Genomic DNA, 14,036 nt, shown 5'->3' with positions numbered 1-14,036 from the left:
CACAAACAAACAAACAAACACAAATAAACAACAAGCTGTGTACCCTGTGTATGAACGAATAGTAGCTTCGTTTTAAAGAGCGGTACGCGCGTCTCGACTCCTGCTGAATCGATCAAGCAAACTACACATTGCGCTGTGACCCTATACAATTTTGTACATCATCATACCAAATATATGTGGTGCTTCAGAGATTTCTTTCATCATAGACCAAGAGGTGAGTTACAGACCATACTTTATCTCTGTATCGAAATTCGAACTCGGTCTTTGAAACAAAGCGGACTGTTTCGGATTAAGTTCAGAGCCACATCGTTCAAATGCCCGACCGGGCAATTTTCAAAAATGCTGGTTCAGGGGCCCGTTTTACCACTGCTATCAGTGCTAAAACAATATTTTAGCATCGCTCTCGTCCAATCAGAATGGCGCATGGTAGCATGATATAATAAAATGATAATTGTCATGGCCATGAAGCGAAATCTGTTCGGAAAGATTATCTACCCGAAACAGGGCAACAGTAACAGGAAATGTCAACTCATGCCAAATCATCAGCGGGATTAACGACTAACGGAGTTCGTTGGGTACCGCCATAGTGAATGTATAACATCGACCTGGCGGGACGCGATCTCACAGCTGATGGCAAAATTAATTATACCACATCACTATCGTTGGAGGCGCCATCACGCTCAGTTTGACGCTCACTTTGACGTCAGTTTAACATTTTCCACAAAGTGCTCGATCGCTCGGTTTGACGCTCAGTTTGACGCTCAGTTTGTCATTTTTCACAAAGTGCTCGATCGAGCACTTTGACGCTCACTTTGTCAATTTTTGGGGTCTTACATACCTCCTTTTTGTTTTTGATTTCAAAAATAACGGTTTTCCAATCACTATCAACAATTGTTTTGAACTTCCTCGCCATGGGTACTCTACACGATCAGTAGAGCATAGCAATTATTGTATTCCTAAAACAAGGCTTACAGTCACACAATACAACATTAAGTATGCAGCAATTAAACATTGGCATTCTCTACCTTCTTCATTTAAGCAAATAACGTGTAGACAAAGGTTCAAAGTAGAATTAAGAAACTACTTAATGAACATATAACAATATGTATCTTTTTTCTTGAGTTGTTCATGTATCTAATGTATTTTATTTCCTCTTTATCTCCGATATGTATTTTTGTTTTACTTGAGCCCTTTATGGCATCATCGTTTGCAGTTATTAGCTGAGTAGTGGGCCATGGACTCGACTAGTCCTTATGGACTATTTCTATGGTCCGAACCAGATAAAGTCATACTTTCACAGTGACTGTAATATTTTTCTTGTAATTGTCCGTTTATCTGGTTGAATAAACAATTCATTCAATTTATTTAGCCCTGTGATTTTAGTTCAGTCGGAGGGTCAGGTATAAGAATATTTACAAGATAATAAAATGTTTATTTTTGTTAATGGTCTTCTATCTGTATCACCATGTTGCTAAAAAGAGAATACCTCCATGGTATAATAAAGGAGGTTCTAAAGTGAATGCTAACTAAAATATTCACTATTCGTAGTAGAATATACCGCCAAAAGGGCTATGTTCATCTCGTTTCCCTCTCGCACTTCCTGTTTCTGCAAGAGTGACAGGTGGGTTGTCAGGAGGGAGGAATTCTACACTTGACGGTTGCTAACCACAGAGTGGTACATTATTAAGTTAGCAAAAAACGTCAGTAACCGCGATGGGATTGTTGTTCCCAACGATAACCGATTTATCACTCGAGATAACGGTCTCCTCCCGCTGTTTTCCGATCAACCAGAACGTCTTCATCATTCCTTTTCCCTGGAAATGTAAAATGGACCAATCAGCAAAATGAACATGAGCAATACATATGTACAACTCAGTAGCAACACACTTTCCAGTACAATGTAATATTTGTACGTATACTAAATTGTACTTCTTATCGACTCAACAGAGGAATAATCCCGATACTGGTACAGGACAGGTTACTGCGAAAAAGTTAGGTCTATTGTGAAGATTATGGTAAAGTGGTAAGGAAAGTTGGACTTAGTTTATCTCAAGGCAATACAAACAAATTACATTAAAAGGCCATTTATGCGCGCTCACACGCACTTCTAGGTAGCCTATCCCCTAATCATTTACTCTTTGGACACTAACTCTAACCCTCTGCTGACCTGTCCTAGCCCTATCCTATGTCCTATCCAAACCCTATTCTAACACCATGGTGATCCTACCCTGACCCTACCTATCCTATCGTAATGATATCCAGATCCTGTCTTTAGAATATCTTACCGTATGCTTATCCTGACCCTACCTTCATCCTATCTAAAATGATCGGTGTACAAATGGAACTTATCGGGAGGTTAATGCCGAAGGGGTGACCATCCTGAAACCGTGCACATACACCTCCTAAATAAAATTTCACCTCTTGCGACAACGACTGTAACATGCGACTCAATCTCCTGTCAAGAACAGGCTCCCTTCAGGGAAATTTGCAGTGCAATGGTACCCTTAGTTTTCACCTGGATCCGTTATGTGACGTTTCATTGCGGTACGCATATGTTTTTTTACGCGATATATTACGCAATATTTTTACGCAAATGCGTATACTAACCTTGATGTCCAAGACCCCGCGTTGATCGAGAATGAATCCACCGAGGAGATCTAGGCAATATTTTGTGTGGATGCTTACGTGAATTCGCAATGCTGAGAGAGAGAGAGAGAGAGAGAGAGAGAGAGAGAGAGAGAGAGAGAGAGAGAGAGAGAGAGAGAGAGAGAGAGAGAGAGAGAGAGAGAGAGAGAGAATATTAAAATTCAATGAGTGATGAGAAAGAAAGCTGAATTAAACACAAATCGATCGCAGAAACTGCATCTTTTAACTTTCTTGGGTGAGTATCTTCTATTGTGTTGACAAAATCGACTGAATAGATTTCGTTGTGCAAACCAAACTGATCTCGCTATTTAGTTAATATCATGAAATTGTACTTCTCATCAATATTGATTCTTTTAATCTTTATTCTTATGACTGTATTTACTGCAATGGCACTCACTTTTGTCTATATCATTTTTTGGAATTTACAGTTCATGTTAGATTTCTTTGTAAACTATTTCAGTCGATTGCAATTTATGGTATTTTGCCTCTGGGGCTAAATTAGTTCTTTTAGAAATCCCTTTCTTAGTTGTCCCTATTAGACTACTCCTGAATCTTTCTGTTCTTTCTACATTTATCAGGATTTTTTCATTACACTAAGTTTTGTCACGATGTGATGTAACTTGCATGGTTCTTTAAAACCTCCTTAATCTTTACTTCACAAACTATTTTTGTGACGTCTGTAGAAATTTTATTTCAATGTCATTGGTCGATATTTGACCCCGCATTATGTATTGAAATAGCAAAATTGAGAAATATTGTATGATTCCAGTGTTCAACCCTTTGAGTCTAACGTTCACGACCATTTTCGAATTTTATCGAAAGCGCTCCGGAGATTAGTATCGATTTTCTAAACGACCCAAGGTACCATACCATGCGCCAACTAAGCTAAGTTCACAAAAGTAATATTGACGAACGTTCATTTTTCTGAATTTCGAACTCATTTCGATTTCGCACGATTTGAACCTGAGTGCAGTATGAAATATCGATAGTTTGTATTAAAGAGGCACTCCCACTTGGTAATATTTTTAAAACATGTCTTTTTAATGCCAACGGTCGATATTTGACTTGGCGACTGCGCGCGGATCGCGAGATATCGATAGAAACATGTCATTTCCCGAACGTATTTTCCACATCCCGAAGTTTTACGATCATTTCTAATTATGACCCGAAATCCCCCGAAGGTTCGTTAATGTGCTGATTGACGATGTTCTATAGGGAGTCCATAATAAGTTCGAACAACGCAATTAATTTACCTACCACTGCGAAGACTTTATATACAGCATTATGCCTTTACCTCGGGTAAGTTTTTTTAAAACTTCTCCGTAGTTTTTGTAGTTTTCATTATTCTCAATCAGTTGTGTTATAATTTTAACCAATACCACATAGGTATCAGTTTTTACGTGTAAAATATTAGCCGCCTCTGATGACTACATTTTGTCGTCTGCCAAACAGTTACGTGTGGTTCGATACATACATAGCGGCCGCCGCGTGGTAAGCGTCTATGCATACCACGCGGCGACCGCTATGAATCAACCAAACGTAACAATTAGGCCTACTGTGCCAGTCACCTATGCGAATTCTGGTGGAATCATCAAACTTTGTTTTCCGTTTTTTCTCCGAGTCAGTAAGACTCGGCTTCCTCCAAAGGGGCATGACCGATCACCGACGCGAGTGGTACTGTGACGTACAGCAGCGTCAGCGTAGACTTGTACTCCATAGTTTAGTTGGCAACGGCCCAAGTGCCGAACGTTTGATGTTCGGAAGCTGAATTTAGGTGGGCCACCGGAATTCAAACTTTTACTTTTTTGAGGACATGTTTTTATCGATATCTCGTGATCCGCGCGCAGTCGCCACGTCAAATATCGACCGTTGGCATTAAAAAAATGTGTTTTAAAAATGTTACCAAGTGGGAGTGCCACTTTAAAATAACGTACATAAAAACATTTACGAGAAAGATAATGCCACTTTGGATAAATTTAAAATTTGTCGAAACGGAATACCTAATATACCTGACCTACAATCACTCATAAAGTTGGGATCTCACTATTTAACGATACAATATGTTTGCAGCATGCTTGATACATTCTACAGCGACAGATATGATATGAGGCATCCGTATTATTTTGTTAAAGAATCTAAGATTTTGCAGAGCAGAAGGACTACCAATTACCAAGCCGCCGTATCATCGTCGTCATGGCCAGTACAGGCGTTCTAGGTTCATATCTCTAATGGCATTTGTTGATCAAAGCTCAAGTGATCAGAGCCATTGAGAAATCTTTACATTACACTGGAATGATCTGCTCAAAGAACAATCCTATTAGTTTTTATAGCATGCGTAGAATATCTTTCTAAAGGCAAGCCTAGAGGGAATATAATATTCCCTGATTTTACTGACAATGAAGTTACGCACAAATTTCAAGGCTCTTATGTATATTCTCTATGAGAACAAGTATGTTTCTTGAAAATTTGGATGGATTTAATTCCCAGTCAATAATGAAATAATTTGTGATTAGATGAATATTAAACAACAATTAGTGATTCATACACATGTTTTTTATGATGTAATGACACGTGATAGAGCTTGATTTATCGTTATGATACATGTATTTTCTGCTGATTTTGAGACATTTTTCGAAAACATAAATCAATAGAGAAGAAGCGAAGTCTTGAATTTGACCCGGTCTAAATACTTACGTTTACCTGTTGATTCCATACGGGAAGCGGTGTTTACGCTATCGCCAAATAAACAGTATCGCGGCATTTTGGCGCCGACCACTCCAGCCACGCACGAACCTGTATGAACAGTAATTGACTCTATGAGCAAGGACTGTCATTGTTTATTTATTTATTTATTTATTTATTTATTTATTTATTTATTTATTTATTTATTTATTACATAATGCATCAAGAAGAGAAAAATTGTCCGTTTATCGAAGCAATGGCATGCCGCCATTATCCAGTATCGCCATAAATATGTAAGACCATGGACTTACGCTATACACAAGCAAGGCGTTTACAGATTGGGAAAATGTATTTGCTATTAATGTGTTCAACGAAAGCCACGGATTCTGACGCATCGGTGAGCCATGATACTCTCAATAATTTATTATATAACGACAAAAACGCAATCATAAACGACGAACACTGATAAGAAACAAACCGCACCTGAATGAATCCCAATCCTTAGTTGAATACGTTTATCCGGAAAGTGAGGAATCCGGAAGTCTTGAATTAATATTAGTAAATCCAAAGATAGGGTTGCTATCTCACCAGCATGGCGGATTCCATTAACGTGAGGTACACCGCTTGCCACCATGTAAGCGTCACCAATTGTTTCAACTTTGTAAACATCATATTTGTCTATGCAGTCATCGAAAGCAGTGTAGAGGGCGTTCAGCAAGTCAACAATCTGGAAAAAAATGAAGGAAAGAGCCATTAACAAACGGAACTCAAGGTAGCTACATACCTTATAGGAATTTCAGAGTGTTATTTTTCTCAGTTATAGAAGTCCCAACCCAAATAAAGAACATATTTTCTGAAAGCCCTGATATTGGGAAATCCCGCTCATTTGCGTAATAGTCACGTGACAAGCATTTTGCTGAATTTTCCAAAATCGGTTAATCCTCCCTTTAACGAACACGCTGCACGATTTCTGGTTGAAATTTGTGCATTGATAAGCCTTGGTAATACCCTTCAATTCGTGTTTGGGATTTCCTTTATATGCCTTTGACTAAAGTGCTTTTCAAGGAATTGTAATTGTCGCGTCATTAGACTTGAAAAGACTATTTAGTGTGTCATCTTGGTTTCTTGTTTCTATATACGTCTATGCCCTCCAGTCTCTGAGACTAGGCGATCTACGAATACCTGTACCTTCTAAACAGAAAATTGTTTCGAAAAGTGGCAAAACCCAGCCTGACATTGCAGAACCTGCCGAATCTAAAATAGACTTAACCAAATCTATGAATTAGCAAGCAGATAAATGATTTCATCGCCCGTAGATTTTGTAATTTATTACAGGAAAAAAAACTATCACATTTAATTCAAGAAGCGAGATGGGAAGTTGTATGCAAATGAGAACACGCGTGCCAAAGTGTAGCGAAACTAAAGTAACGCTACACGCTACAATTCAAGGCTTAATATGCTAGAAGTGTTCGCCTGTATCGAACAAAATATTCTGTGAAATCTGTACTTACAGTTTCTTCCATATGTTGTCAAAATAAAGTCAAGTATAGTTTACTTGATTGCATGCCATGGAGGGATTGCCTGTGCAAAACCGACCTCACTTATATAGAAAACAATCAATAATACGCATGCCCATAACTCGATCGAGCCACAGGCTTGTCAGAAGTTCGACAGGTAAATTTGTTGACGTGTCTACATTTGGAGATAAATGCAGTAGTCTTATTTATCAGTGTTGATTAGTCAGCATTTAATATAAGTACAATAGTATACTCATGCCTTTATCGCTGGCCCTTATTGCAATATTTATAATGGTAATGCCAACTTGGTAAATAACGCCTTCACTACAGAGATACTGTCGTTCAAGATTATCATGTGGATGAATACATGGCAACAAGGCTACTGTTACAAGACTAAGATGTTCAATTGTTGTTTATCACTAAAATTACAAATAATTAATGCCGATAAATCGAGACTGTTAGATAAACATTTTGTATATGTCCATAGACCTTCAAGTAAAACTCTCGAGGGTCAATGGTATATCTCAAAATATCATCACAACTACTAAACGTTATGCCTGTATAGGTTTGATGGTCCAATTGTGTTTGCGTAAGTGATGTGAATATTACAACTTTGTCTTCAAACTTTAACAATACCCGAAACTTGCATCGAGACGTTTTTGATTTTTTCTTAATAGGAATAAATCCCCAAAACACTTTTCACCAGTGGATCTTGTATCGCATACACTGGGTACAGGTATGAGTTCAGATTTGGTTGCAATCTCGATTGGATATTTTTTTTTGTTTGTTGGTTTTTCAAATGAATCATAGACCCTAGAATCTATGGTTAAACGTTATTGAGAATACTCGTAATGCCTTGGCCTCACTCTGTTTTGGGACAATTAGGGAGTCAAGAACCCTGATGGCTGTAGATATTGGGGAGTCGGAGGATAGCGGAGCTCAAATCCCAAATTCTAAATTGAAACTGACGCAGATAACGACCGTGTTTCAGAGAAAAATGGGACCAACTTTACGTGACGCGGAAAATAATCTTGATTATTACTTTTCCAAACTGCTCCTGATTCCTATCTCATTAAACATGGCATTCAGTCAGTAAATTGTTTAACACTTAAACAGAATGGATTGGCATCAAATTGTGGTTAATTCAGATTATAAGGGCGTACTTGGCGGTTTTAACTGGATAATAGGCATTTAATGACTCTACCTTATAATTAACGACGTAGTTATCATCTTTCAAATCACATGCTCTGCATCCGAAGTGTTGAAGAAAGTGGCCATAAAAGGAAATGAGTTTTTCATTGTACTTTTCAAAAAAGGAAATGAGTTTGCATTATTCTGTTCATGACGACCGCTAAAAGACAAAAGAAGCCATTGACAATAGATATATGCTCATTTCGAAGGAAGCAACATCACGATGAGTTTTGCAGCCATAATTACACATTGAATAGTTTGATGCATAATATACTCGCTGTCCCTTAACTTCCTAATGATGACAATGGTGGTGGTAATGACGATCATCATCATCATCATCATCATCATCATCATTGCCATTATCATCATCATCATCATCATCTTATCATCACCATCATCATCAAATTGAAGTTCTCTTCGATTTAGTCCACAATAATATCGTAGTGATCTTCTGTTTTACAGAAAACAATTATATACATCATGTACATCACTTGAGTCATTCGTCTGCTGTCACTTGCTGGCCAGACGTTCGACAGATATAATGTTCGCGTGTCTATATTTGGATATAAATGCAACGGTCTTATTTGTCTGTTTTGATTTGTCAGCATTTGCTATTTTTGAATACTATTCTCCTTGAAAGTGCATACGATGCCATTGACAATAGAGCACAATTAGATGACATTTACACTGATTTCAGCAAAGCGTTTGATAAAGTAAGTCACGCTCTCTTGCTTCACAAGTTACAATATTACTGTTTTCATAAGGATCTATTAAAGTCGTTTCGTAGTCACTTACTAGCAGAAGGCAAAGGGTACTTATTAATGGTACCTCGTCTTCGTGGTGTGACATAACGTCTGATGTACCATGAGGATCCATCTTAGGTCCTCCCCCCCCCCCCTTTGTTTGTTTTATACGTTAAGGATTTACCCCTTACTCTACAGAACAATTGAATTTGGTATCATCTGCAAATCACAAATAATTTCTTTACTATTTGCAGATGATACAAAACTTTATAGTAAAGTTTATAATTTTGAAGACTGTTACAATTTGCAGTCAATATCAGACAATCTTGTACACAGGTCAAATGCTTTGAAATTGCCACTAAATATTGACAAATGTGGCACAATGATAATTTCTTTGAAAAAGAACCCATTGTGTACGACTATCACATCAGTAACAAATCTCTTGCCAGGCTTAATCATCAGAAAGACCTTGGCATCGTACTTAACACAAAACTTTTTTTTAACAAACATGTAGACCATATTGTTGTCAAGGCAAATCGCATTGTTAGTTTTATTAAGCGTAATTTTAATCTTATTGACAATGCTCCTGCTCTTCGTCGTTGTTCGTAATAATTTTTCGTACGATTTTAGAATAGAACGCTGTTATTTTTAATTCTATCTTAAAGCACCAAGCAATGAGAATTGAATCAATCAAAAACGCTTTCTCCGTTTTTTACATGTCAAACATGGTTTTCACAAGGACAGCAGTGTATGATGTAATTGTGACTGACTTATTCTGCAATTTTTACAACATTCCACATTTCCATGTTCGGAGGGATATTTTTGATTGTGTATTCCTATGTAGATGTCTGTTGTCACATTTTAATCATACAGATAGTGTATCTATCTTTGATCTCAATGTTCCTCGTTTGAGTGCAAGACGAAGAGACCTTATTTTTATACCTTATAATAGAGTCGACGTTACAAAAAGGGGGTTCATTGGTCGCATCGCCCGCTTATTTAATTCACTCAACAGTACTAGTATTATTGACATCTTTGCCAATTCAATGCAACCTTACAAAACAAACATCTTTGCGGTCTTGTCTGTGTGATTTTTAATCTTTCTGTCGTATGTCTCTTGTATGTAGTTTATCATTTTCAATTTTGTCTTTTAATAGAATTATTTTTAATACATCATATTTTGACCTGTCTGTATGTAGCTGCCAGCTGGCGTTATGACGAGAATTTTAAAAAGAACAGGAAAAAAATTCATAATAATTATATCATTAATTAAACAAAGATACATCTCTATAGGATACGCCTGAGTAGCTACTTATCTTGGATAGAAACAATGACATGCTCAATAGCTTGTCTTTGAATTTAAGATTTCAAACGTATCCCAAAAGTTTTATACTCATACACGGCTTTGTTGATGAAAGATTCTTCATGATTTGCTCGTGGTGTTTTGATATTAATGTCTATGAGTCCCCCATAACGCTTGCCATGATTACCACAACTTATAATGCCAACTTCATGAATAACGCCTTCAGCTACTGTCCTTCGACATCGAAACTGACAAAATTGAGCTTTGGCTCATACTTTTCACTCCCCACAAGAAAAATTAAACCATCTTTCTTCACTTTAAAGAATACATATCAACAATCACATCGAATAATTTGGTACAAGAGAACAACATGACCTAAAATTTACAGAAATTTGAAATTCATTATACCATTATCCTATAGTAGAAATTAAATTTTGATGTTCACAAAAAAAATGGTGGTCAAAACTTCATCCAATTCACAAGCTTCACCAGTCCACACAAGCAGCGCACCAGTGCAATAATGTAAAATACAATACAATACTTGCAAGATTGTAAAATTTTCAGCATTTCAATATCTATTTTTGAGGCGCTACAGGTGAACAAAATGATACGCCAAAGTGTTATTCGATCTACAATTTAATTTTAGACAAAGACCCGTCATCGTTCTGTGTTTGTTGAACACTGTTCTACAACTAACTTAATTCATCTTAATTTATTGGAAACATGTCGTGCGAAGGTAGGTTTTCTCACCTGGAGGGGTGTACTTCGGCTCGCCATTTCTGTAAAACCGACGATATCGCTGAAGAATATAGTCACAGATTCAAAGTACTCAGCATTGACCGTCTTGTCTCTCATCAAGGACTCTCTGCGACTGAAGGAGGCAACATTTGGTAGAGGAGCCTCTTAGACCTCCTTTTCTCAATATTTAGCGCCAATGTTTTCTTTGTCAGGTCCATGACATACTGTTTTATAGCACTTGTCATACGGTTAACAGACATCACGTACCAGGCGCTCATCAACGGACACGTGAACAAGATTGCCGACAGGACCGCAAGGCTAATCGCAACTCTTCGCAAGGCACGATCAGCTTCCTCGTTCAGCATCTGATCGATGTTGGTAGTGATTACATCTTCCAAGTGACCGATTATCGAGATGTAAGTAGTCATGTTTTGAAACCAGTACAAACCCAGCTCAACGTCAGCTTCTGTCAGGTTGTTCTGGTGCACTGTCTGCTTCAACTCATCCAGGTGGGCTCTTAAATGGCGAGAGTAATTTCTCTACATGATTTCCTCAAATTCATCTTTTACCGGTCTGTAACGTTCCATGCAAAGATTCATCAATGTTTCTCCCGCAGCAGATGTCTCGCAAAAACCACCGATACTCTTCTTGGGTGAACCCGCCTTTCCCGTAAAATGTTCCACCCATGGCTCGCTCTATCCCAACGGCATCTTTAGAACGAAGTATCGCGTCGTACGCAACTAGCGCTTGCAACATTGTCCAATCTGCGCTAATTTTGATGCGATTTATTACCCAGTCGATGATTATGTGATTGTGGCTGGTGTAAAAATCGAGCTCGTCTTTGAAATATGTCCCGGTCTAACTTCAGCGCGATGGTCGTCCAAGTACTTTTGGAAGGTTTCCTTTGTTGTAAAAACTTCACCGTCGGTAGATGAGCCGGGCCAATATTGCAAGGCAGCTATGGCAGCGTCAGTCTTTTCATAGAAACCGAGGAGCGTTATCAGCGCATCGCTGCTGTGCTGCTCACGTATACCGATGTCATTCCACGCTCCTCTTGCATTTCAGTGACCAATGCACCTGTTTGGATGCTGCCATCGATTTCCAGCCGTGTTTGCTCCGCCTCCCCTCGTCTGTCGATAGCAGATTTCACTTCGAGTCCGGTCTGTACAAGAATGACGGAAATTGGAACCAGCAAGATAGCCATCATTTTCACCATACGCTCACGGCGCATCCGCGACTCCTTGCTGCCGTCCGTCACCAGCTCCACCGACTGCGATAACGGACCGATCTTCGCAATACCAAAGCTGGGGCGACCGCGAAAACGAGAATTACTCGGCGAAATGTAGTCGGGCGGCAAGTCGCCGACGATCGAGGACATTGTGCTTTGTATTCTACAAATGGAGGAGTGATAAAAAAAAATGACGAATGATCTGATCTATACGACAACATTAGTTGAGTTTACAGTTCACGCTAACATCTTGTACTATCTGTTTTGATTGGTGTGCATACAACTAATAAGGAGTTGATTTCAACTATGGGCAATACTTTACGCATGCGCGTGTATGACTAAAAAATTAGACGTTCGAACCGTTTATATCATCATCGATAATATTGCTTTGAGCGTGCGCCATTACATGGTATATCTAGTCCAGGTCCTGTGAAAACCTTTGTAGCATTGTAACATTCTTAAGCTGTAGGGAATTTTGTCTTCGTCGCCGGGTTTTCATTTAAATCCTGCTCATTTCTTAAACTCAAATCGCGTGTTACAAAATGTTAATTTTCACGGCCGATGCAGTAAAGCAGTCTTCATAATGTGACTTCATGATCGTAATATCTACATCACAAACCCGAATCGGATTATATCCTTCGACGTTGATGCTTGTTAGACTGGGATTTGTGGAAAGCAGGCCCATTTTACCTCAGACAATGCAAATATTTATATCAACCTTTACAACGCATCTGACAAAAAACTGATTCCATATAATCGAATGAATGTTCCATTATACTCTCCATTACTCAAGGGACATCCTATGTCCAAATTGTGAAGGACTGATTCCATCAAATGATCACAAAGTAGCCGTGAATTTTCATAATAGTCCACTTCTCCAGAGACGCCCCATATACAAATAATACACGACTGATTCAAATAAATTATCATAAAATTGCTGTGTTATTTTGTTCACACTAATAAGAAAATAAGATTCTACGTTGATAGCCAAGAATTATAGTATACGTATCTTAAGCAAGGAGAAATCTAAGAAATACGCTTAGTTCCATTTTAAAACTGAGAAATTCAGCATTTTCCTGAAGTGTCTGCTTCAAGAAACAGTTACAGTAGATGACTGGAAAGTGACAATGATACCTGCTTACCATTTGAAGGTCTAAGGTATTCATTAAAAGGTAGTATGCGCCTACAAAAGTGAATGACGTCAACATTTGCTCAAATTTTTCCTCGCGGAATCTTTCAACCATTTTCTTTCAAAAACCGGGGTCACCGTGCAAATTTGGTACCTGAGAAACATATAACGCAAGACTTGTCGATATTTGTTTCAAAACTTGCCTCCATTTCTGTGTTAACACTCTGCAGAAACATAAATTTTCGACTTTCAAAAACCTTAAAAAATTTTTCGCATTCAAAGGGCTTCAGAATAAATCCCCGCAAGTGGTAGATCAGAAAAGAATGGGAAAAGCTTGAGAGTCCAAATATCTGCCCCAATGGCGCATTCTGCCTTTAATACCTTTGAGGAGGCACTGGACCAGTGGTTTGGTTCCGGACTCACTGTACGAGGATGGTACCGTTGAGTTCGGAACCCGTTGTGTCAAGAGTAACCTACTCATTGTCGGACGGTGGTGAGTTTGAGACTCCAGCAGGGTGTTATGCCCTGAGCAAGGCACTTTACTCCTCATTGCTCTATGGGGTAGTGGGTTATGGGTACCTCATCCTGTAATTGGGCATTCGCTTGTTGGATGACAGATTGAATAAAAAATGCAACATAGGTCGGCTGCGTTCAGACAAGCTCCGCGGCGAAATGTCTCTAGTACGACTATTGTGGTACGTTTGGTTTGAGTGTTACCCACCCATGTCTGTACGCATGGGTCACATGATTAATTACTGCTCTCAATCTATACTTATGAGACTTCACTATAAAATATTGCCATTAAGTTTGACTGTCCGGTCGCAAGGTTTAGGTAGGCCATTTAACACTACCAGTAATT

General features: G+C 38.5%; 1 protein-coding gene across 1 annotated transcript; it reads right to left on the bottom strand.

Annotated features, from left to right (window-relative positions):
* Positions 1–709: 709 nt before the first annotated feature.
* LOC139139273 (atrial natriuretic peptide receptor 2-like) lies at positions 710–12,310 on the bottom strand. The gene is given in 6 exon segments (XM_070708121.1): positions 710–1,814; positions 2,608–2,699; positions 5,341–5,439; positions 5,812–6,055; positions 10,833–10,946; positions 10,949–12,310. Coding segments are annotated over 6 exon segments (975 nt in total). The 5' UTR covers positions 11,249–12,310; the 3' UTR covers positions 710–1,688.
* Between the last annotated feature and the right edge of the window lie 1,726 nt (positions 12,311–14,036).

The sequence above is a fragment of the Ptychodera flava genome, chromosome 8 (genome assembly GCF_041260155.1).
Source record: "Ptychodera flava strain L36383 chromosome 8, AS_Pfla_20210202, whole genome shotgun sequence".
NCBI classification, from domain to species: domain Eukaryota; kingdom Metazoa; phylum Hemichordata; class Enteropneusta; family Ptychoderidae; genus Ptychodera; species Ptychodera flava.
This window is presented reverse-complemented; position numbering and strand designations above follow the sequence as displayed.